We start from the raw sequence: 22,944 nt of genomic DNA, 5'->3' as shown, positions 1-22,944 counted from the left end.
TCATATTTCATGGTAAGGCAATTATTACACAACTGCCCTGAATATCCTGGCCATTTGTTTCATGAAGTCTTCATCTCCATTGATACAACAAAGCATCATAAAAATATCATAACATGTATATTACATAAGATTAGTCTTCTGATAGCCTTTGATAGCTTTGCTTAAAGAACAGAATCTAATTTAAGTCATTAATATTAAAGGTTAATAAGCCAGACAGATAGATGGATAGATAGATAGACAGACAATATTATATAGATAGACGGATAGACGAATGCATGGACAGACAGATATAGTATGGACAGAAAGAATGATAGACAGATAAACAGACATAGATGCATAGATAAATAGATAGATAGATGGATGCATGGACAGATAGACAGATATATGGATAGATAGAACAACGGATGGATGGATATATGAATATATAGAACGATCAATGGATATAGAATGATACAACAATAGATATAGTTAAGACAGATGCATATATGGAGATGGATGGATGGATGGATGGATGGATAGTCAGTCAAAAACAGCAAAAGCATTATTAGATTTTTTTATTTTCTCCATGTTAATTTAACACACACTGATTGCATTATGTATGGAAATAAATTAATCAAATATTTCTACATTACATACAAATTATAACCTTCAAGACTGTGTTTGTAAGGCTTAAAATGTTAAATGTGTAACAGAGAGAGAAAGTAGCATAAAACCAATCATCTGTGATCATGAATGATAATTTATTTGCATTAAAACAGATCAGATGCTGCAGTGCAGATCCTCCTGAAGAGCTCGAGGGAACATGACGGTTATTTGGCCTTCTTCTCCATGCTGAGGAAGACAACGAGGAACAGACAATGCATTAGTTTATGATACGTGAACCAGACTAACCTGAACACATCCAGAAATAGACCGATTATATATTTACAGTAAACGTTAGATCATCATAACAGAAATCAGAAGGTGGTACTTGTATTTGATGAGTCGGGTGCCCTGGATGATCTGTGCCGTCTCATTGGTTAAGTGGCAGGCGAACAGCAGCCAGTTTCTGGGCTGGACCTTATAGGCGAAGCGCATGAACAGCAGCGAGTAGCAGGTGAGAGCTGGTGACACAAGAATGAAAACACCTGAATTGACCTTCAACCTCACAAAACCAGACTGTTGCACAAGCTGCTGTTGTGTCACTTACCAAAGGTCATTCTGCCGCTGATGATCTCCGGACTCTTCTTCATGTCGCTGATGGCAGCAATGGGCAAACCCCAGTTAGCCACCGGACCCCAGAAATGCTGAAATAACATGACATACGACAGATATAACCACCGTACTCACGCTCAGATCAGGATATAAGGAGGATTCGATCATAAAGTTGAGCGCTTACCGTGCTGAGGTGAAGATCCCACGGGAAGAGCAGATCCATCGGGAACAAAACAAGTTAAAACAAGGCTTTCTTAATCAATAGCAAGTAAAACATATTCCATATAAGATCAGCAATATACAATGTCAGGTGTCTGATACTTCAAAATAATCACAAAGACACAAAATGGCTTTGGCAAAAAAAAAAAAAAGTTACACTTTTACTAAGATGATTTACTAAAGAAAACTCTGTAAATTCCCTGGGGAATCAGCCCAATTATTGTCAGCGTCCCGCTTTTTATGGTCTTTTCCCCATCACATATTTTAGTAGCTAATCATCATAAATTAGGTATCATTTGAAAGCTTAAAGGTCCAGTGTGTAATATTTAGGAGGATCTATTGACAGAAATGCAATATAATATACGTAACTATGTTTTCAGTGGTGTATAAACACCTTACATAATGAACCGTTACGTTTTTATTACCTTAGAATGAGTCATTTCTATCTACATACGCCGCGGGTCCCCTTACATGGAAGTCGCCATTTTGCGCCGCCATGTTTCTACAGTAGCCCTGCTAATGCTAGAAACGTCTGCTAATGCTATCTCGCTATCAGATTAAATGCCTTGAACAGCGTAGCTATTTACCATTAGCTAGCTGCTTCACTACTCTTATCTTGTACTAACTAGCATGCAAAAAAGCTAGCTAAAGTTAACAAATAAAACACTGACACGATGATGAACAAGTAAGGGCTGGGACAATAAATCATTGAATCGCGAATCAAGAAACGATTCTTGATCAATTCTGATATTTTCCTGAATCCATTGCGATTCTCTCTCGAATCGTTTGTAACAGCAGATGGCACTGTACGCTTTAGAAACAGCCGTACTCTGCTCTCTTCCAGTTCCTTACGCACACCACTTCAACCTTCTATAAAATAATCCTTTATAAAGTTCAAGGGTGTTTGCAGTGGTCTGTTTACATTAATCTCGCGTCATAAAAGCATTCTGAAGTACACAGCCGAATGCACGAGTGCTCTTCTTCATGAGCATTTGAGCATGCAGTTAAAAATTAGCCTAGAGCACCATCTGCTGTTAAAAACTAAGCTCAGAATCGATTCCAGAGAGAATCGCGATGCATTTGGAAAATCTCAGAATCGGTCCACGAATCGAGATGAATCGATTTATTCTAACATATCGTTTTGCGGAATAATTAAGTAAATGTAATTTCCTAATTTATCTTTGTAAAGAAACCTCATTACTTGACAGGCAAATCTATGGTATCTCAGATGAAGACATCTTTGTCCTGTGTCAGCCACCGTAGCTTCTCTGTGTGCTTCGAAAGAAAGAAAGGACTGAGCCGTTGGTTGCAATTCGCTAGATGCGGCTAAAATTTACACACTGAATCTTTAAACACTCAAAATTCACCCTGTGAAAACTGTAGCCCCGCACATGACATGCAGGAAAAAAAACTACATTGTGCGCACGATTTATAAATCTTAGTAAAGTGTGCCTACGATTTAGCCTACTATTTTTTCCTGCATGTCATGTGCGGGGCTCCGTAGTTTTGAAATTGCGTTTCCATGGAAAAACAACTTTAAAACATTTTAGCGCCTCGATTTTTGTGGTATCAACTTCAAATTTGGAACAGAACTTGGTTAGACATATCTGGCTTTGATTTTCTGGCAATTTTAGAGATGTAAAATATACATTTTGTATAAAATAAAAATGTTTATTTAAGTACACTTGTTTTACAGTGAACTCAAACTCTATAACTTTTTACATGTTAATATGAAGCTGCTTTCACTTCTGTTGAGTGTCTCTTTAAAAAGAGGGCAGCATTGGGTCTGTATCCCAAAGCATTCATGAACTGAATCATTTAAGTTGAGATCTATAATCAGAAAGCGGGCTGACAGTGAACAGGTCAGTGGTTCGTGTCGTAACATCAGAAGTCGATAAGGAGACATATTCCTGTCGTTAAACCTCTGAAATGAAAATATATTAACAACGTGATGATTCTGAGATTGACGTGTGACAACAATAATGACCTGCGCGGTTTTTAATTAAAGAAAAGACCGTAAATGCAGCTTCACAGATGATAAAAGTTTAATGAGCGTCAATCTTGTGTCAGACTGAACTCTGGACCTGTTATTATGACGCTGTTATGACGCGGATCTGTCGCCGCCTGCAGGTTTACAGCGGAACTGCAGCTCGTGTCCTTCACACGCCAAACAGCAGTTTTCTCTTTATTATGAGCAGAACAACAGTCTGTATGTGCGGCTGCACAGTCATTTAACTGCATTCCGTTTAATAACTCTGAAACATCGACCTTAATATGACTCAGCGTTCATGAGAAACACAGTGACTGACCTCATGAGATACTCTCTGAACTCTTTACTGCGGAGATGATCCACGGCTTTACGCGCCAGAGTTCCAGCCATCGTGAAGAGCGAATTATACAGTGATGATAAAATGAATTCGGCTCGTGTAAAAGTAAACACTGCGCGCTTTACTGCAGCTCTGCGATGTGAACTAGAGGACAGAGTCACGCAGGCGCGATACTGCCATGACGTAGAATTTCCGGCGTCAATATTTACTCCTGTCAAAATTAAAGTCACGCAAATTTAAAATTAAATAAGCTTATTGCTGGTCACGTTCATTAATTCTAATTTTTTAATTATTATTATTATTATTAAAATAAACGTCTACGTTTAAATAGATAGCTTTTTAAAAAGATGCTCTCTCAACTGTAACCCTGTAACTAAAGAAAAAAAAATCTGGTTATTCATTCCTCCTCTGTGTTTTTATTCTCTCCCATTTAATGTTTGTTTTATAAATAGTTTGATGTTTATAATTACACTAACTGGTGTTAACCGAATAAAACAACCAGCAGCGCTGTCATTGGCTGTCGCGAAGCATGTGCTCAGCTCGTGACGTAAGACGTTAGACGTTCAGCGGAAGTAAAGATGGCGCTGGACGGCTCGTCCACGTCTGTGATGGCTCATAATAACCCATATCACAGTCATATTTCTGATTACTACAACAGAAAACTGAGCAACAAACCCGATGTAGTGCCGTCTGGAGTCACCGAGAGGAAAGTGTCGCCTTCGGATAAGCCTGACATGGTGGTGCTGGACGTGATCAGCATCAAAGACTCGGGTGAGAGAGAGAGAGAGAGAGAGAGAGAGAGAGAGAGAGAGAGAGAGAGAGAGAGTGAGTGTGAGTGTGAGTGTGAGTGAGTGAGTTTGAGTTTCTCTCAGTCTGTTTTCCTCAGGCTGTCTGTGAAATATGAGTAATTGTGTTTGATTTTCATGTTCAGATGCTCCAGTGCACAGAAAGAAGCATGAGACTGACACATATGTGCTGGTAAGACACATGTACAGTCAAATATCAACACAATACAGACTTGTCACACGTCATGCCTTATTATTGTTAAAAGGGAAATACCGTAAAAATCTGGCACTTTCGCCAAGTTCTTGGTTTTGAAAAACTTGTATAGCCTACATTTTTCATAAAAGGGTTTAATGTGGCAAGTTTAAAAAGTTTTAAATTATTAATAAATTATATTTTGAGTGATCATTTCTCACAACACTTCTTTTCAGACACACACTGGTTAGTGAGATTATATTAATGTTTTTTAAAGAGTCTCACCAAAGCTGCATTTATTTGATCAAAAATACAGTAAAAACAGTGAAATATTATTCCAATTAAATCAGCTGTTTTCTATGTGAATATATAGTAAAGTGTAATTTATTCCTGTGATCAAAGCTGAATTGTCAGCATCATTACTCCAGTCTTCAGTGTCACATGATCCTTCAGAAATCATTCTGATATGATGATTTGCTGCTCAAGAAACATTTATGATTATTATCAATGTTGAAAACAGTTGTGCTGCTTCAGATTTTTGTGGAAACCGTGATAGATTTTATTTCTCAGGATTCTTTGATGAATAGAAAGTTCAAAAGAACAGCATTTATTTGAGATATAATCTGTTGTAACAATATAAATGTTTTTACTGTCACTTTTGATCAGATTAATGCATCATTACTGAATAAAATCATTAATATCTTTAAAAAAAACAAAACAAAACAAAATCATACTGACCCCAAACTTTCATATGGTAGTGGATCGTTTTGGTACTCAGTTTGGTCATTTGCAAAGCTTCATGGGAGAGGGTGCTGGCTGAGTAGTGAATACCATTTCCATTAATACACTACCCACAATCCTGGTTTGCTGTGCTCTGATGTCCATCCCTGCAGGGCACGATTCATCCCTTCCGCAAAACGCACCGCTCCGTCCTGGGGAAGTTTAGTCAGGAGTTCAGTCTGGTGACGTCTGACAGACGGGTGAGTTCAGCAGCGCCTTCATCACACTCAACTAGTCAAGTCCTGAAATTACTTTAAAACAACATAGCCGCAATTTAAAAAAAGAAGTGGAAATATGAGACGTAAACTCCATGTTACTTTGCATTTCTTCCATGTAACTCTAGATGCAGGTTTTGACAAGCATTTCTTGAAATCTGAACCGACTGGTTTGACTGAGTTAGTGTTTTTGTGACAGTAGGGGTCACTGTTTCACATGAGCGTCTCATGTAATGACACACACACACACACACACACACACACACAGAGACAGTGTTGAAGTGTTCCTGTGGTCTGTGTGTTTCAGTCCTGGAGGATCCTCCTGTTTGGCGTGTTGAATCTGGTGTGCACGGCCTGTCTGCTGATGTGGTGCAGTTCCACCAACAGTATGGGTGAGCACACGTTACCCAGCATGCTCGACATTTGGCCGTCAAATTGCTTTGTGATTGAGTTAGATCAGTGTAGTCTGGTAATGTGTGGAGCAGCGTGTCGGATTTACTGTACAACGTGGAATAAGACTGAGTTTGGCAAATTTTGCATGAATAAATCGTAGGGCTGCACACTGATCAAATGGAGATTGTGTGTGTGAACCTGAAGTCTGTCTGTTCGCTCTTCTACACAAACTCAAGCACTCGTCTGCATCTCACTATATTACATCATTACTGCATCACATGATCTCCAGAGCTGAGTCTCTTCAGCAGCGTTTCATCTGAGAAAACTATCAGCAGAAACACACTCACATCAACCGCCAGAATAAAACTTCAGTTTAACTTGAAGAATTATATTTCTGTTGTACAGTAGGATTCTCCTCTCAAAGGAGTAATATAATAATAATAATACGGTTTATTAAAACATTAAGGAATATTGAAATCTTTCTCTGTTGTGCAGCACTTTGTTTGCCAAAAAATGAAAGGAATTCTTCAAATTTAATTTGATTTCATTTTATAAATTTGATAAATTTGTTGAAGTTTTACACATTCATTTGATTGGTGTTTTTGATGATGATAAATAAATAAAAGACAAAATCCAGAAAAATTAAAACAGGCAGAATTTCTGAAAACATAAAACACATTTCATAGATATTATTGTTAAAATTAGTAAATTGTTATTTTTTTAAAATAAATTAATGTTATTAATTTAAATGTTTTATGAGTTAAATTGATTCCACATCCTATGTTAACCGATTATTAAAATTTAATTAAACCATTAAAATATAATACAGAAATTTAAATATAAAAACACATAATTTGGAGAAAAATAAAATAAAATGGAATCTTGGAAATAATAAAACAGATTTCACAGGACTCTAGATCATGTGAGTAACATGATCTGTCCAGTATTGAGCTCTCAGTAGATCTGATCTGAACATCAATGGTCTCTGCATGTAAAGCTCCTGATGTCCTCATGATCTTCCTCAGAATGAGTTCTAGGGTTCAGTGAGAGAAAAACAGAAAAACAATGTATAATTTAGTGAATCTTAGTGAAGCAGCAGTTCTCACGCTTAAATCAAGAGCTGCTCAAATGTGGCATAAACAAATTGTATGTGTTGTGTGTCTCCTGCAGAGACGGATCTGACCGTGACCAGCTCAATCACAGGAAGAGCAGGTTATGACATTCTGATTAAACATTAGAGGTCCTATATATGATTTTATGTGCAAATGTAAACAAAACCATCGTTCACAATAAGTCCAGTGACATGCAATAAGAAATCAAATTAACTCTATCTTGATTTCATGCTGACTTTTGTCTGACGTGTGCCTGCAGGATCCTTCAGATCCTTCTAATGAATTTAACTTTAATTTTCCACTGGTAAAAGGGCTGGTGAAGTGGATAACGCTCTGTTCACTGCAGTGGTTGATCATGTTTATCAAGCTGTAATCAGCAGATGAATCATCATGAGTGACATCTGATCTGATTGATGTTCTTCACACTCAGTCTGCGGAGCTGAAGCGTATATCAGATATTATACGATCAGCTCCAGTGTAATGTAATATGTTGGTTTGTGTCCATCAGCTCCAAATAAACAAATACCTTTCATTTATTTAAAATGCATTTAATTTGTAAATAAAGATGTTCAAATTCAGGCCTATGCAATAAGGCAATAATTGTTTTCAAATTATGGCCAGTAACTGATAAATGGCTGATATGAAAATTCTACACTATTCTGTCTAAATAAATGGGGGAAAAAAACTGAAATTAATTGCTTTAAATGACACAAGTGAATTACAGTATGAAAACTGGATATTCATTTTGAGATTTGCATTTCTTATATCATCTAATGCTCACTTAATCTACATGTACATGGGTCATTGACGAATAAGGTTTTTAAAAGTGTTAAAAAACATAATGGAGATATATATAATAATTTTGAAGTTTTATTAAGTGTTAATAATGAGATTATGTGGTTTTATAATCAATTAACACTGCTTTTGTCATTTTTTACAAGATGGACAAAATTTGTCACCAAAAAATTCATTCAGTTTAACCAAAATTTCAGTTTTACCGAATGACACTTTTGGTTATACCGAATGACGACATTTTCAAACAATGCTAACAGGCTGATATCTAGCTAGCTAGCAAAAGGACAATCAAACATTTTATATTTAGTACAAGTTTTTAAAATATTACAACATTGTCCATGTTTTATAGCAGTTGTACTGAATGACCTGATGTTTCAGGACGTGTATGAGCAAGTGAAAACATGAATTTATCAAATAGTTAAGAGAGAGTCCGTTACTTTGCTTCATGACCATGTGGTCCTTTGCAGGTGTCAGAATGATGTCACATCCTGTCACATGATATTGACCGCATGACTTGGTCCAAAATGGTCCCTTCCTATTGGTTACTCCGAATGACATCAATTAAATTCATTTTTCCAAACATTCTTTCTCATAACAAAGCAACGACTTCTACACATAATTTTAATACCATTTTGCACTATGTTGATATATGATGTTATAAAATCATGCCAGAATAAAAAATATATACATTTATTACATTTTAATATATTTTAATCACAAAGGGAATGGCTGTATTGGCCTTTGGACGGTTAAACCGAATGACACTTCAAAATCTTTAAAATAGCTTTATATGTAGAAAAATATAATTAAAACCTTTTGGATTCAATAAGAGATCTAGTTGTACTACCTTACATACTTTGGATGTCATATCTTTGTTTTTTATTATTAAGGCTTTTGGATAAAAAAAAATGACTCGTCGCGCCATTGACCCACATATAGTCATCTCTCTTATTTTCACACTTAAATATGCAAAATTAAACAATCTCTGGTGTCTGTCGATAACTAATGCTCTATCAAACACTGTTTGTTGTTCTTCACTCTTTTAGATCAGTTTATTGTTGTCCACTTGTGGTGTCATAATTGACACTCTCTGGGAAATGAACCCGTGACCTTTGCAGCGTCAGCTGGCGTAAAATCCCTTCATGCATTGCTCGTGGTTCCCGTGCGCTGTGATATGAATCTGCTGTGGTTTGTGTTGTAGATGTTCGTTGAACGCTGCAGTTGTGTAATCATAAGGTTTTGATATGTTTTGCTGGCGGGATGTTTTTATTGGACTGTTGTTTTATTGCAGGAGCAGCAGTCTTTCAGCCGGTTCTCGGTTTACTCCTCTACTTCGCCACTTCCTCCCACCGGTTTCCGTTTCCCCGCCAGGTGTTAGTTTGTAGTTTGTCAATAAAGCTTTTAGTTTACATCTGGAGCTATCTATTGTTATTTTAATGTGCCGCGTTGACAGACACCCGAGCCGAGCCGCTCGATGCGTGTTCCTGAACTCCATGACAGCTGAGCGCTGCAGTTTGCAAATCTTCTTTACCGAAAGTACCAGCGAGAAGAGAAAGCCGATACTCACCCGGGGCCGCTGCGACGACGGCCGCGCTCCAGGCTCCTGAACGCTTCGCTTATGTTTCGCGTAACCGGCCGGCACTGAGTGCTTCTAATGGCGCTGAGCTCCCATGAGGCCTGAAGTGAGATGCTGAAGGTCAGGGTTCGAGGACGATCAGATGTGTTTTGATGCTCTGGCCTGTAGATGTTATTAAATATTCAGCTAAAGATCCTGGCTTGGTTTACCGCTGCGTCTTCATCTCCTCTTCTTCTTCATTGATTGGGTCTGTAAACATACACAAGTCACCTTAATCTGCACACTGTACTCTACAAGGATGTGTGTCTTCTATGTCGCCGCTGCGGGATTTATTTATGCATTGCCTCATCTGTCTTTGGCAAGTGTCATTACGCCATACTTATAGTATCCAGTCACAGATTTCTATCTTTCTTGTAGGATTTCAGGTTTGTCTCTTGTTCCTTACAGAGGACTACATGGATTGGTGGTCAAAAAGTGTTGTGTATGTTAGTCGACGCTGGTGTATGAGTGTCTGGGTGTCGATGGGAGTTTTAAGGCGTTCTGATTTGCTCAAAGCAGGGCATAGTCACCATGATTTTGTCCAAAGACTTCAGATATACTAAGACGGTGCACTGATATTACTTATGAATAGGAGAAAGTGCAACGCACAATATGGCGGAATAAATCCCGCCTTCTAAGCATTTTTAGTCAGCTGGAAACACCTTTGCTATGTTGTCGATACAATGTAAAGTATTTGCTCTAGCTCTTGTTTTAGATGATTTGTTCAGTTGTTGTGCTGCTTGTTGTTGTTGTCGTCTGTTATCATTGTACAAGCAGAATGCGGTGGTTGGTCGGTGTTGTATTTGTCCCGCCCCTCCTCAACTGTGATTGGACGGCTTAGTAAAAAGTGACTGTGTTTTGCCCAAAGTTGAACATTTTTCAACTGTTGGCATACAGAAAAATGCCCAGCGCTCAACATGAAATAGACACTCAGCAGCTCGTCACGCTGCTGCCATTTTTAAAGGGGACAGCTCGTGCTTCGGTCGCTCGACAACAACAAAGCTGGAGAATCTCACGCAGCCAAAATGAGGATCGACACTGATGGAGAGACTCAGGAAGAAGTTACAACTTTTAGAATGAAACTGGTCGTTTCTGAATGGTTAGTGGATAAATTAATGTAGTTGCTGTGGAGTTGATTCAACTCATCCACTAGCATGTGCCATCATGTTAATCTTTAGTGCAAATCCAGCGTTGAATTGACCCTCGTTTGTGAAGCAGTCCGGTGTAAAATGACGGCATGTCAACAACACTCTACTACAACAACTCTTCCTCTTCTCTAAAGCAGCCCAACATGGCCTCACCCCCGAGAACACACAACAAAGGGGGCGGGGCCGTGTTGGGCTGCTTATGTAAATTTTAGGGTTAGTGATGTCACTGACCCAGAAGAAGCTCGTTGTAGTCCCTACCAGCTGTTTGTTGTAGTCCTAAAAAGCAATTTCTGTAAAAGAAAATATCTCTCTTTTATTGAACTTTGAGTGTCGTAACTTTGCAGATGTTGTTTATGATCAAACAGCAACATTACACACTAACTAAAGTTAAAAAAGTCAAATCATAATCAACCACACCTTTAATAATGTAGCGCTCCCATTGAAAACAATTTTAAAATTATGCTGGCCTTGGGAAAAAAAGAGACCCCATTTATTAGAAATCCACCGATATGAAAATTTTGGCTAATACCGATAACCGATAAATCTAAATTTATATAATTTTTGAGAGCCTGATTACAAAAACAACAGTCTCAGCATTAAAAGCCATGTCCCAAACACTTCAACATAAATCAAACACATACAGGACAGAAGCCTAGTTTCAACAAGATTTAAAATGACTTTTACACTCCTATAGCCAGCTTTCTTTATCAAATAAATAAATAAATAATCTATTGCCTTACAAACAAAATAAAATAATGCCTAAATAATGCAAACAAGTCATTGGACAACATTACTTGCATATAAAGAAAGTGATTCTGCCGTGGATAAATAAAATAGAATAGCCTGAGCATGGGCAGTTTATTAAATTATTGTAGTTAAACCATATTGTTGTTGAAATTGATACAACAAAAATCTCAGTGCTAGTTATTATTAATAATGCATCAATATTTTTTAAAATAATCATCTTAAGTTAATATTGCAGTTTCAAATAACTGCATTGCTGTTTGAACTGTGTTCGCTGAAGCTGAAGAGATAATGAACACCGGCAAACTGAAGCGCTTTGTTAGACGGTTAATTAACTCAACGAAACCTATAAGAGATTAATTAGATTTATACAACATAATATTACAACTTATATCTGCACAAAATGATGCAAATACACAAGTGTACGTGTAAATCTAAGTCTTTGGTTACATGCTAGTCAGAATGTGTAACTCCTGTTGCGGATGCGCTCTTCCCGTAACAATGTGCTGAAACACGGAAAGAATTCACAACATTCTTTCACAGTCGTGTTCTCATTATAATATTATATAGATTATATGCCAGACTAGTGCTGCACATGTTGTACTTAACTGTATTTTCCTTTCTGAAGTGATTTCAATCATATTTCAAGCAATTCAAAACCATCATGGTGAACAGTGTGCACCTAAAGCGTCTCAGCTGGAGGAAACAACACATTATTCATCGGCTTTAATATATTGGCCAAATTTTCTTATCGGATCGATAGCAGTAACATTAAAAATGAACATATAACAGCCGATACTGATATGGTGGCTGATGTATCGTGCATCCCTACCATTTATGAGACTGTTCATGTCAGATTTTGTGGCTGATCTGAAATGTTATTTAAATGTGATTTCGTCAAGCAGTTTTTGAGATTTCAGGATTCCTCCATTCAGATAGGTCTTGGATGTAGAAATATATGCCCGGAGGTGTTGCAAATGTGGCCGCCGAGTGAACAGACTTATGAAAAGTTGTTCTGCCTCGTCCTATAGCTGCAGTCACATTAGAGAAATTGCTGTGAAATTTTGGGAGAAATAATGTCAATAGCGTAGAGATGTATGAAGCACAGCTCACTTTCAAGCCAAGCAGCTTTCTGTTGGTCAGTGCAGCAAATTCATGAGACCAACTTAAAAATGAGCAAAACCTGCGTAAGGAAAACTTTCACCTTCACGCGGCACTTACGATCGCACGGATGGATATTGAAATGACAAAAACCTAAATCTGGTTTAGTTCCAGTCTCATGTTTCCCAAGGTTCATGGTGTTGAATGTTATAATGTCATGAAGTCCAGAAGTGCTTTTCTGAACACCACATCTGTCTTGTGTTTCAGCCTTAACCGCATACACATACCTCACCATCTTCGATCTCTTCAGGTAAGTGTCATTTGTCATAACATGGCATTAGAAGCTTGTTCCTCATTTACTCTTGTTTTTCTGTTTTTAGCGGATACTGTAGCCAAAATGACTAGTAGTGAGGTGAGCGAATCATGTTAATGGAGGAGTGTTGTGTGGTGGACCAGTGCTGAGGATCAAAACAAATACTCAAAGACTTTATTGCTCTGCTTTGATTCAGCAGTGATGCACAAGTCAAACACAACATCTCATTTAGACTTAGTAAGTTGAAGTGATATTTGTTAGAGGTCTTGGAAAAACATCTAGCTAAAAAAAATCAAATTAATCACAAGTAATTGCATAAATCAATATTTGCTTAGAAAAGTACCCAAATAAACGCCAAAGTCTGAAGTGTAGAAGTTGAAGTGCTCTTCTCCGTCAGGACAGATATGATGTTGATGTGAGCTCTGCAGATTCACTGAATAATGTGATGGGGGAAAAGGCAATAAATAAAGCATTTTAGAAACCCTGGTAGGTTGTCGAGCCCTGGATTAGAGGATTAGAGTTGGGTGGCACAACTAGGTTCATATCTGTCAAGCTAAATAACCGGAAGGAAAGCAACACTGATTTACAGTGTGTTTATGCTGTGATTTCTGACTTTGGTCTTAAACTTCATTGTGTGATGCAGCGGTTGTTTAATGTCTGGTGTCTCTCGCTCTCACAGTCTGATCACCTGTTTGCTGAGTTTCTGGGTGACCATGAAGAAGCCCAGTCAAGTGTACTCATTTGGGTGAGGACCGCTTTATACTTCAAATATCAATGTGTTTATCTCACTTCAAACTCACATTCACGACAGCATCTGAAACAGTTGTGTGAGCTGTGTGTAAATCACATGTGATCTAGGACTTTATACAGTGCATGCCAGTGTAAAGACAGTAAATGAATATCCTGCAGCGTTAAATTCCTAAATTGTGTACTTGAATTATTCTGATGAGTGAACAAGTTTGTGGAGGTTATGTTCTCATCTCCAAAATTGCTTTGCTGGCACAGATATGCAAACTGTTTGTCATATTTCCACTATGATTTCCTGATAATATCGCACACATTTGGTGGCAGCACTGCAAAGGTTATAGATAATAAATCAGCTCTTGGTCTGTGAATAGTTTGTCACCGAGGCTCCTGTGAGGAAAGCGTTCCTCCTGCAGTAGGTGCAGTGTGTGTGTGTGTGTGTGTGTGTGTGTGTGTGCTCCAGTAATGTGTGTGTTGTTGTTGTGTGTTTGTGGTCTCAGCTTCGAGCGTTTTGAAGTGCTGGCGGTGTTTGCCTCCACAGTGCTGGTTCAGCTGGGCGCGCTCTTCATCCTGAAGGAAAGGTGAGATCCCTGCGTCTCTGCAGAACTTGATCCCGTCAATATTTCAGTGCTGTGGGAATGTGGACATTTTAAAGATCACGTCCACATTCAGCTGATCTACACAATGAGATCGACAACAGCGCTGCTTCTGCTGATGCTGATTCCAGCTTTTCTCCTCACTGTAGTGTTTCAGTCTCTCAGCAGAGAGGACATTTACTTTTATGTATTTAGTAGATGCTTTTATCCAGAGTGACTTACAAAAGAGGAAGAAAAGCCTTATTCGGATGGTAATTTTTTTTCTCATGGGGATGTAATGTATTTTCAGCATTTATAGGGGTTAGTGATTTTATTGCCATCTGAATCCAGAATGCCAGTATTTTTTTACCACGTAAAAACTCCTGGCTGAATTACCTACTCAAAACACATTTCTGAGTTTATAAGAGGGGATCAATGCAAAAGTAACATTGTATGTCCTTTTTGACCCCTGCCAAGCACCGTACTGTAAAAATTGAGCTTTGCGGTAATGTGCATGTAATCTAAATATGGACACCTTCATTACTCATATGCTAGAAAGTATTTACAAGAATAATATTTCGTAAACATGAAATGAGCCATTAGTATGGCAACAACAGGTATACAATACAATTTTAAAGGTGCAGAATGCGATTTCTCAAAATTGTTGTTGAACACTGCTGATATTTGAAATCAGCCCAAACAAACACAACCCTCCCTTCATTGCTCCGCCCCCAAAATGCTCAAACATGCAATGCAAGAGTGTCTCTGAAGCAAAGCAAAATAATGCTTCGTGAAAAATGAACATACGGTACACAAGAGTATATACGAGCAAAAGTTGGTTGTTAGTCAGCAGCAGTACTCACTCAAAACCAACGTTACTCATGTGGAGCAGAAACAGTGCAACCTTATCATCCATTTTCAGGCCTTCCCGCTTAAGTCTCTAGTGCTAGAAAGCTTTTCTAATATTAATGCGGGTCCTAAAGCTCTTGCCTGATCATAACCATTCTTTTCCCAGTGATATTCCTCCTTTTCTCTTTTGTAATGTCTCTCAGCCATCTCTCTTTCTACAGTCTTTCTTCAAATCTCCCTCTTGTGCAGCTCACACTCTCTCCTCCCCCCTCATGAGTGGACACGCCCCTTACTGCTGATTGGCTACAAGTGTGTTGTGCTGCTTGGTCTAATACACTTTCAAGAGTTTTTCAAAAATTGCTTGCTGCACCTTTAAAACATATATTATTTACAATTATATACATTAAAAATAAAAACCAAGTAGCCGGGTCAGATGTTTACCTTACTTTGCTTTAACTGCAAATTTCCACATTTTTAAAATGACATTCATCATTTTGATGCAAATGCAAAACAAAAACAAAACATTTTAAAAAATAGTGCATCAATTTTCCTATTCTAAATAGGGGATTTAAATAATCAAACATTGAATTAGATATTATTTTCCTATTATAATTTCCTATTTTTAAATTAAATATAAATTTATTAATTTTATTCCAAGCATATGACACTTTGTTTACAGCTGACAGTCATGTGACTCTGTGTTCGTAGGATCACAGAACTCACTCCTCCACCGTTAATAAATATGAATACATGAGTTTATCACTGAGATGCCATCCAGACGTCCCCATGAGAAACCATTACTGTCTGAAGAGGCTAAAGAGCCAACAGTATTTGCGATATGCAAAGCCAGGTTTATTAGACACTTACATTAGGACATGATGTTATGAGTTACCTCAGTTTTTCAGTAGAGCCTGTCAGATGTTTGTGTAGTGAGTCTCTCTCTGTGTGTGTGCATCTTTCTCAGTGTGGAGCGTTTTGTGGAGCAGCCAGAGGTTCACACGTGAGTACGACCGTCACTGAGCACACAAACACACACTCTGGAGGATTTACACAAACACACGCTCCTATAGTGAGCTGATTTAATCCTGATCCTCACACTAACCTTCCTGCATCTTTACACCAGGGTTAGGGTTAAACACCAGCTTCACAAAAGATCATTGAATTTCTGTAGATATTTTGAAACAAAAGATTTTGCTGTCCAAATGAAGTTCTTGTATATGCTCATACGTTGGGAAAGGACAGAGCTTCCCATGGGGTGTACGGTTTTTCTCACGGTCTCTCTCATATACTGTGTTGCTGTGTTTGTTTTAGGGGGCGTCTGCTGGTGGGAACGTTCGTGGCTCTGTTTTTCAATCTGTTGACTCTACTGTCTGTCAAGAACAAGCCCTTCGTCTTTGTGTCTCAAGGTAAGATCCTTCCACAAACAGCCGTCTAATTTCACACTCTTGACTCCTGCTCACATTCGAACACAGTCTGGTTAAGTTCGGCAGTCATTTAAAGATAATTCATGAATCGATCCTTGCACGGTTCAAACCCGCCACCTTCCAGTTAGCAGCCGAATGTGCAGAGAGCAGTGTTTCGCATTAATAACCTGTGCACTACAGTCCAATTTGACACATCATGGTTTCATCATGAACCGAACATATAGTCACAGTGACAGAAGGTCTCTGCTGTGTTTTGTGCCGTTGCTTTTGCAAAGCATCTGTCAATTGAACTAGAGTCAAATTCGTGATATGGTTTAGTGCGCTTAAAAAGGCTGCGACTTAATTAAATAAGTTTAGTCTGTTGCGCTGATTGTTTCATAGCTAATCCGGTGTTTTCCGCCTCTCAGAGCGGCTCAGTTCACAGTGAATCAATGCAGTAAGCTCAGTTTAATGTGCGCTCGAGAACAGTTAAGTATTTTTTTTTCACATTCTAACATTTTCCTCGACAGATGATTACAAGATTTCACTAGACATGTTTGTAAATCATTTTCACAGAAATTGCAGTTTTCCACCAAAACTGTTGGTAGTGAGGAAATGAAGGCATGAGTATTGTAATTTTGTATTTGTACAATACCCAAGTCTACTTGGGGCTTTAAAGTCTCACATGGGAAACACTGAGACAGACTAGACTGGAGCTCAACCTGAGTGTGTTTACTGATCATGGTGTTGAAGATCACATGTGTGACGGTCATTAAGTGACCGCATCAAGTGTTCGTGTCAGTAACAGTGTTTTGTGTTTCTGTCTGTAGCTGCGAGCACCAGCTGGCTTCAGGAGCACGTGGCCGATCTGAGCCGAAGGTAAGGCGTGCGTCTCACTCCGTCACTCCTCAGATGTGCGATAAACCGTGTGAACGATGATGCGCTGACGTGTCCGTGTGTGTGTGTGTGCGCAGTCTGTGTGGACTCATCCCGGCGCTGAGCAGCGTTCTCCTGCCCAGAATGAACCCGTTTGTGCTGATCAACCTCGCCGGAGCCTTCGCTTTGGGCATCACCTACATGCTCATCGAAATCAGGTGAGGAGACGACACTGTATCTTACATGATGTCACACATGCAGTCATGAACAACCAGAAGAGTGGTTTTTACCCACAAGCCATCAGGCTCATCTCTGCCTGCTCTATACTGTAACTTTAAACCGGTTTTATTTCTTTGAACCTCCCTTATATTTGAATTATATTCTCCATCCAGATATCAGTAGCCTGGTCCTCGCTGTGATCCAGTGAATGTGCTTCTGCTTCCATATTAGCTTCTGTACTGTTGATGATGTCAGTGAGTCACATGATCTTGTGTGCTTGTTGTGCAGTAACTATCACGCGATGGACACCGCGTCTGCCGTCGCCATCGCCCTCATGACCTTCGGCACCATGTACCCCATGAGCGTGTACAGCGGGAAGGTGCTGCTGCAGGTGTGTGATCACATGATTCATGAGACCCATCCGGTCAGCAGTGCAGAGTTCAGACACTCACGGTTGTTCTCTCTTTCAGACCACCCCATCTCATGTCATCGGTCAGCTGGATAAACTGCTTAGAGAGGTCAGTCCGTGTCCTTCATCAGATTCACACACTCATCTTCATTCGGCAGGACACATTCATTCTTGGTGTTTTTCAGGTGTCCACGCTGGATGGAGTTCTGGAAGTCAGGAATGAACACTTCTGGACCATTGGCTTTGGCTCTTTGGTGTGTAGATTTTCTTTCTAAGGAATACTGAATCATTATGTTGGCTTGCGTTATGGCTGTTTTTACCCACTCTTTTGTCGTTCCAGGGTCAAAAATGACCGGCCATTTAAATAGCTTAAAAATCTCTCGTTGTGCTATACTAACACCAAATATTGGACTCGATCTCTTTGTGAACTTGTCTTCTTTCAGTTAGCACTGAAAGGTTTGGTAACACCTTCAGTCAGGTTTGGTATTTCTTTTTGGCCTCATTGATCTGAGTTTATGCACCTTCAGTGTTTATGAGTTGAATAAGCTTTTCACTCAAACGCTGAGGTGCGTGAGCTCAGATCAAAGAAATACCTAACCTGTGCTAATTGAAAGAAAACAAGCTCACAAAAAAGATTGAATCCAGTATTTGGTGATAGTGTAGCATAACAAGAGATTTATAAGATATTTAAATGGCCGGTCATTTTTGACAATACAAGTGTAACAAGGTGGGAAAAAGTACAAAAATAATCAAAACTTTTTGTGTGAAGTTGTTAATGCTGATACACAACTGTACAATGATGCAATAACCTTCAAGTGTTCAGAGCTTTTAAGAGCCTTTTCAAACTTTCAGACGAGACGTTTTTGAGCCAAAATTCCAACAAGTTTGTACTGCCAAAACTGATAAACTGGCATAATACGATCATAGATGCTGTTTGACAGTGTGCTTAGAAAAACTTCAGTAATCTTTATTTAAAGAGAAAGTTCATCATCACTCATGTCCTTCCAAACCATTAAGACGTTTTCATCTTCAAAACACAAATGAAGATCTTTTTATTATTCTCTTACTCATTTTTGTCCACCCACTGAAAGTCTAAACAACTAAATGTTTCAAATTCATAGAGATCATAACTCTTCAATAAGGTAAACATTAGTTAATGCATTGGGTAACATGAATTAACAATGTGCATTATTAATCTTTCTTAATGTTGGTAAAAATGTAATTGTTCATTGTTTGTTGATGTTGGTTCACTAGTGCATTATCTAATGTTAACAAATACAACTTTTGATTTTAGTAATGTATTAGTAAAAGAGTAATAAATGCTGTAGAAATATTGTTCATTGTAAGTTTATGTAATTAACTAGTGTTAACAAATGAAACCTTATGAAAAAGTGTTATTGAGATCGCACAACTAATCCATATGAATGGAGCGCTTTAATCCAACTCTTCTAAAGAGACACGATCGCTGCATATGATGAACAGATTTAATTTAGGCTTTAATTCACATATAAACATTGATCAATGCACAAACATGGAGCTCATGGTCAACAGAAGAGGTTTGTTTTTGCATGTTTTGTGCTGACGATTAATTGTCTTAAAAAAATAATTGTGATTTCATTTATTTATTTATTTATATAGCACATTGAATACAACAGCTGTTGCCCAGAGTGCTTCACAATCACTAAAACAAACGCATAAATAACAAACAAACACAAAGATAAAAGGAATATAGAGAACGCTTCAATTTTGTTTTGTTTGTCACATACAGTGTAAGGCCTAATTTTTTACTTTGAATCATATATAATAGTAAAAATTATGATAATGTAGGTCCATATGATTTGCTTTAATGCTGTGAAAATTAATAATATTTATTCATATTAATATTCTATATAATATTTGTAATATAATTTGTGCTGTCAAAATTAACACGTTAACGTATGCGATTAATTTCTTCAGTTTAACATTAAAAATATTTAACGCAAAAACACATAAAAGGATGCCAAAATGCCCATTTAGTCGAGTATCGTCGTAGTCTTACATGAGTTAAATAAAGTCTTAAATGACCATAAAGAGTCTGCATCATGTGCGGCGGGTCTTAAAGTGACAGCAGCCTAATAAACCTGCTACAGTCTGACATGTTAATCAAAGAACAAACGAGAGAAAATCACTCACTGCTCTTAATTAAATACATTTTGTAGCTTTAATAAAAATCTATATTTTAATCCAAATTATGCAGTGAAGACTGCTGAAGTGTTTGATACACAACATTATTTCAACATTAATAATATTAGAATAAATGTGAAATTATTATAATATAAAAATATATTAAAAACTTTAATGTTAGGTGTGATTAATCACGATTAATTACAGAAAAATGTGTGATTAATTAGTTCCTTTTTTTAATCAGTTGCCAGCACTAAATATAATATAATGCAGTCTGATTAAACCCACAAACCTTCATTTTGTATGAAAGAAGACCTTTGACTGTCTTTGTGCACTTCATTCAAATGTTTTTTTATATTATTTATTATTTACTAACTGCCAGATTATGATTATGTTACCATGTTTAATGCCATTTATTTAAATGATTAAATTTCCCTTATTTAGATGGCAAAAAGTAATTGAAATTTAAAACTACAGTTATTGTGCTTATCTCAAATAATTACAATTGGATAAAATAACCATGATCAGACGATTAATCAATAATGGTGACAGGCCTGACAGTCTCTTTATGAAGGTTTTGAAGCGTCAGTTTTGGTGGAATAGGCTTTTAATGGACAAATGGAAATGTGTCAGAATTTGAAGATGAACTGTCTGTTCAATGAATATCTTGATAGTTCTCGTGGTTGAACCGCTGTGATGATGAAGGTAAAGTAATTAAGTTGTGACAGCTGCTTGAAAACATTCCTCAATGAAATGTCAAGGCCTGGGGCCTGGTTGCATAAACTGTAAGACTAGTCTTACAGGTTAGTCATCACAGGTTTTTTAGATCTTAACTCTCTGTGTTTTTGCACAGGCTGGCTCCATCCACGTCCGCATCCGCAGGGATGCTGATGAGCAAATGGTTTTGGCCCATGTGACCAACCGATTGAACGTGCTAGTCTCCACGCTGACCGTTCAGATCTTTAAGGACGACTGGGTCCGTCCGTCCCTGACCTCTGGCGTTCTTCCCGCCGGATCGCTCAGTCTCTCGGAGTACGTTTCTTCGGCTGCATTTCCTCCTGTGATGTCCAAACCTCACGACGAGATGAACCCGGTCACATCCACGCCTGCAAAGCCCAGCAGCCCTCCACCCGAGTTCTCCTTCAACACGCCGGGCAAACACATCCAGCCGGTGGTGTTCCAGACGACCCATCAGCACAGGCCCTTCAACGCGCCGCTCTCCTACGGGACGTCGCCCTACTCCAGCGTTCTGAACCAGGGCTTCCAGGGACCCGGGATGAGGCTGGGCTTCGGGGTCGGGACACGGATGCCGCCTGTTCAGGGATACAGGACTCTAAATACAGCGCCGCACAGATACGGTGGCTCTCTGCCCGCGACACAAACTGACCAAAAGAGACCGTGAGCTGATCACATAATCGACCCATCACGACCCTGAGTATTTATTTTAATGGGACCAAGAGTTTTATCCTCATTGGATGTTTTATCTGTATTCATTATTTGTATTAAACTGCTATCAGACATCTGTGAAGTCACATTATTTTTCCCAGTGTCTTCTTTGTGAAGGGCCATTCACACAAGCTGTTTCCATCCAAAGTTGTGAAATTAACTAGTTGTGTAAAATTGGAATATCGGATAAAACATTTGCGAATAAAGCAGCGTTTCCATCCAGTGTGTTCAAGAGAACAAAATCGTCACTTCCTGGCACAAAATATCAGTAACAAAAATGGAAGTTGCTGCAATCGGGCTCTTTCCTCCTCCATCATAAATGAGTTGGTCTCAGAGCATCAGACGAAACACAATAAACTCTGTCATGTTCTCTTGCGTTCGGATGCTGGTGTTTGGGAATACAATTGTGTGAGACGCTTCTGGAGGGAATTAAACCAAATCATTCTGATGACAGACTTTGACTCAGGCGTTTCAGAACCACCAAACCAACATTTGAGGTGTTGCAATGCGATTGGTCCACTGATTAGTCCAGTTATCCAATCACAGCCTCGCAATGAGGGATTTATTTGGTAAATGTATTTCCATCGTAGTTTATGCGCATGTCGTCTTATTGGATAAAAATTATCCGCCTCAATTGAGTGCATACGTTTTTAATGCACATTTTTAGAATATATGCACATCTTGATGAATGATTATATATTTATATATTCACATATAAATAGGTGGATGGAAACAGCTACTGACAGCTGGATATCACCTACAGGAAACCGTACAGAGTTCAGTGTTTTGTTTTCATAATCATTTTGTTTAGAGTTTGATTTTTTTTTTTTTTTTTTTTTTTTGTGGACCAATAACCACACTGAACATCAATTAATCCACATGGGATAATATAAATGAGCTTGTGGGGGGAATTGTGTGCCATTCAGAATTGAGTTTAGAGTGGCTTGAAAATTTCGGTTTCTGATTTTGAATTGAATTTGAATTACAATTTAAATCTGAATATAAAAAAGTAAATTAAAATGAAAAAAAAAAATTTTTAACTAGAATGTTGCCTTGACAAAGGTGTGTTTGAAAGTTTGGATGGACGGATAGATGCTCGCCTATAGATATGTCATCATATTTAATAAATTAAGTATTGCGGATGAGGGTAGAAGAACACGTTATTTCCCAGAATGCATCATCTGTGTTAAATGTTTTTGAATTGCATTTTACGACTTTCTACTTTATGTCATTCAGCTTCCTGTGTGTTCAAATACACACTCTTCAATTCTGCAGTTTTCCCAACCCTGCTAATCCCATCCACTCTAGGCTGCTCCGTTAGGGGTC

At 38.3% G+C, this 22,944-nt stretch overlaps 2 protein-coding genes across 3 annotated transcripts; one reads left to right on the top strand and one right to left on the bottom strand.

The window, feature by feature from the left end:
* Positions 1-539: 539 nt before the first annotated feature.
* Positions 540-3,947, bottom strand: mpc1 (mitochondrial pyruvate carrier 1). Of its 2 annotated transcripts, none has more exons than XM_051916083.1 (4): positions 3,719-3,947; positions 1,190-1,286; positions 971-1,103; positions 540-831 (listed from the first exon to the last, which is right to left on the bottom strand). In XM_051916083.1, exons 1-4 carry the CDS (start codon positions 3,791-3,793, stop codon positions 810-812), a joined length of 327 nt encoding a protein of 108 aa, XP_051772043.1. In that variant the 5' UTR covers positions 3,794-3,947; the 3' UTR covers positions 540-809. The 2 variants fall into 2 exon arrangements, with proteins under 2 accessions (XP_051772043.1, XP_051772045.1); XM_051916085.1 differs by lacking the exon at positions 3,719-3,947 and adding an exon at positions 1,379-2,026.
* A 321-nt stretch (positions 3,948-4,268) lies between these two features.
* On the top strand, positions 4,269-21,704 carry slc30a6 (solute carrier family 30 member 6). Its single transcript, XM_051916052.1, has 15 exons — positions 4,269-4,511; positions 4,672-4,718; positions 5,612-5,698; positions 6,021-6,105; positions 12,889-12,931; positions 13,614-13,679; positions 14,179-14,259; positions 16,067-16,102; positions 16,414-16,508; positions 17,336-17,384; positions 17,480-17,599; positions 17,889-17,991; positions 18,071-18,118; positions 18,195-18,263; positions 21,026-21,704. The coding sequence occupies exons 1-15, from the start codon at positions 4,319-4,321 to the stop codon at positions 21,572-21,574; spliced, it is 1,671 nt and encodes a 556-aa protein (XP_051772012.1). The 5' UTR covers positions 4,269-4,318; the 3' UTR covers positions 21,575-21,704.
* Positions 21,705-22,944: the final 1,240 nt, after the last annotated feature.

The sequence above is a fragment of the Ctenopharyngodon idella genome, chromosome 13 (genome assembly GCF_019924925.1).
Source record: "Ctenopharyngodon idella isolate HZGC_01 chromosome 13, HZGC01, whole genome shotgun sequence".
Classification (NCBI taxonomy): domain Eukaryota; kingdom Metazoa; phylum Chordata; class Actinopteri; order Cypriniformes; family Xenocyprididae; genus Ctenopharyngodon; species Ctenopharyngodon idella.
This window is presented reverse-complemented; position numbering and strand designations above follow the sequence as displayed.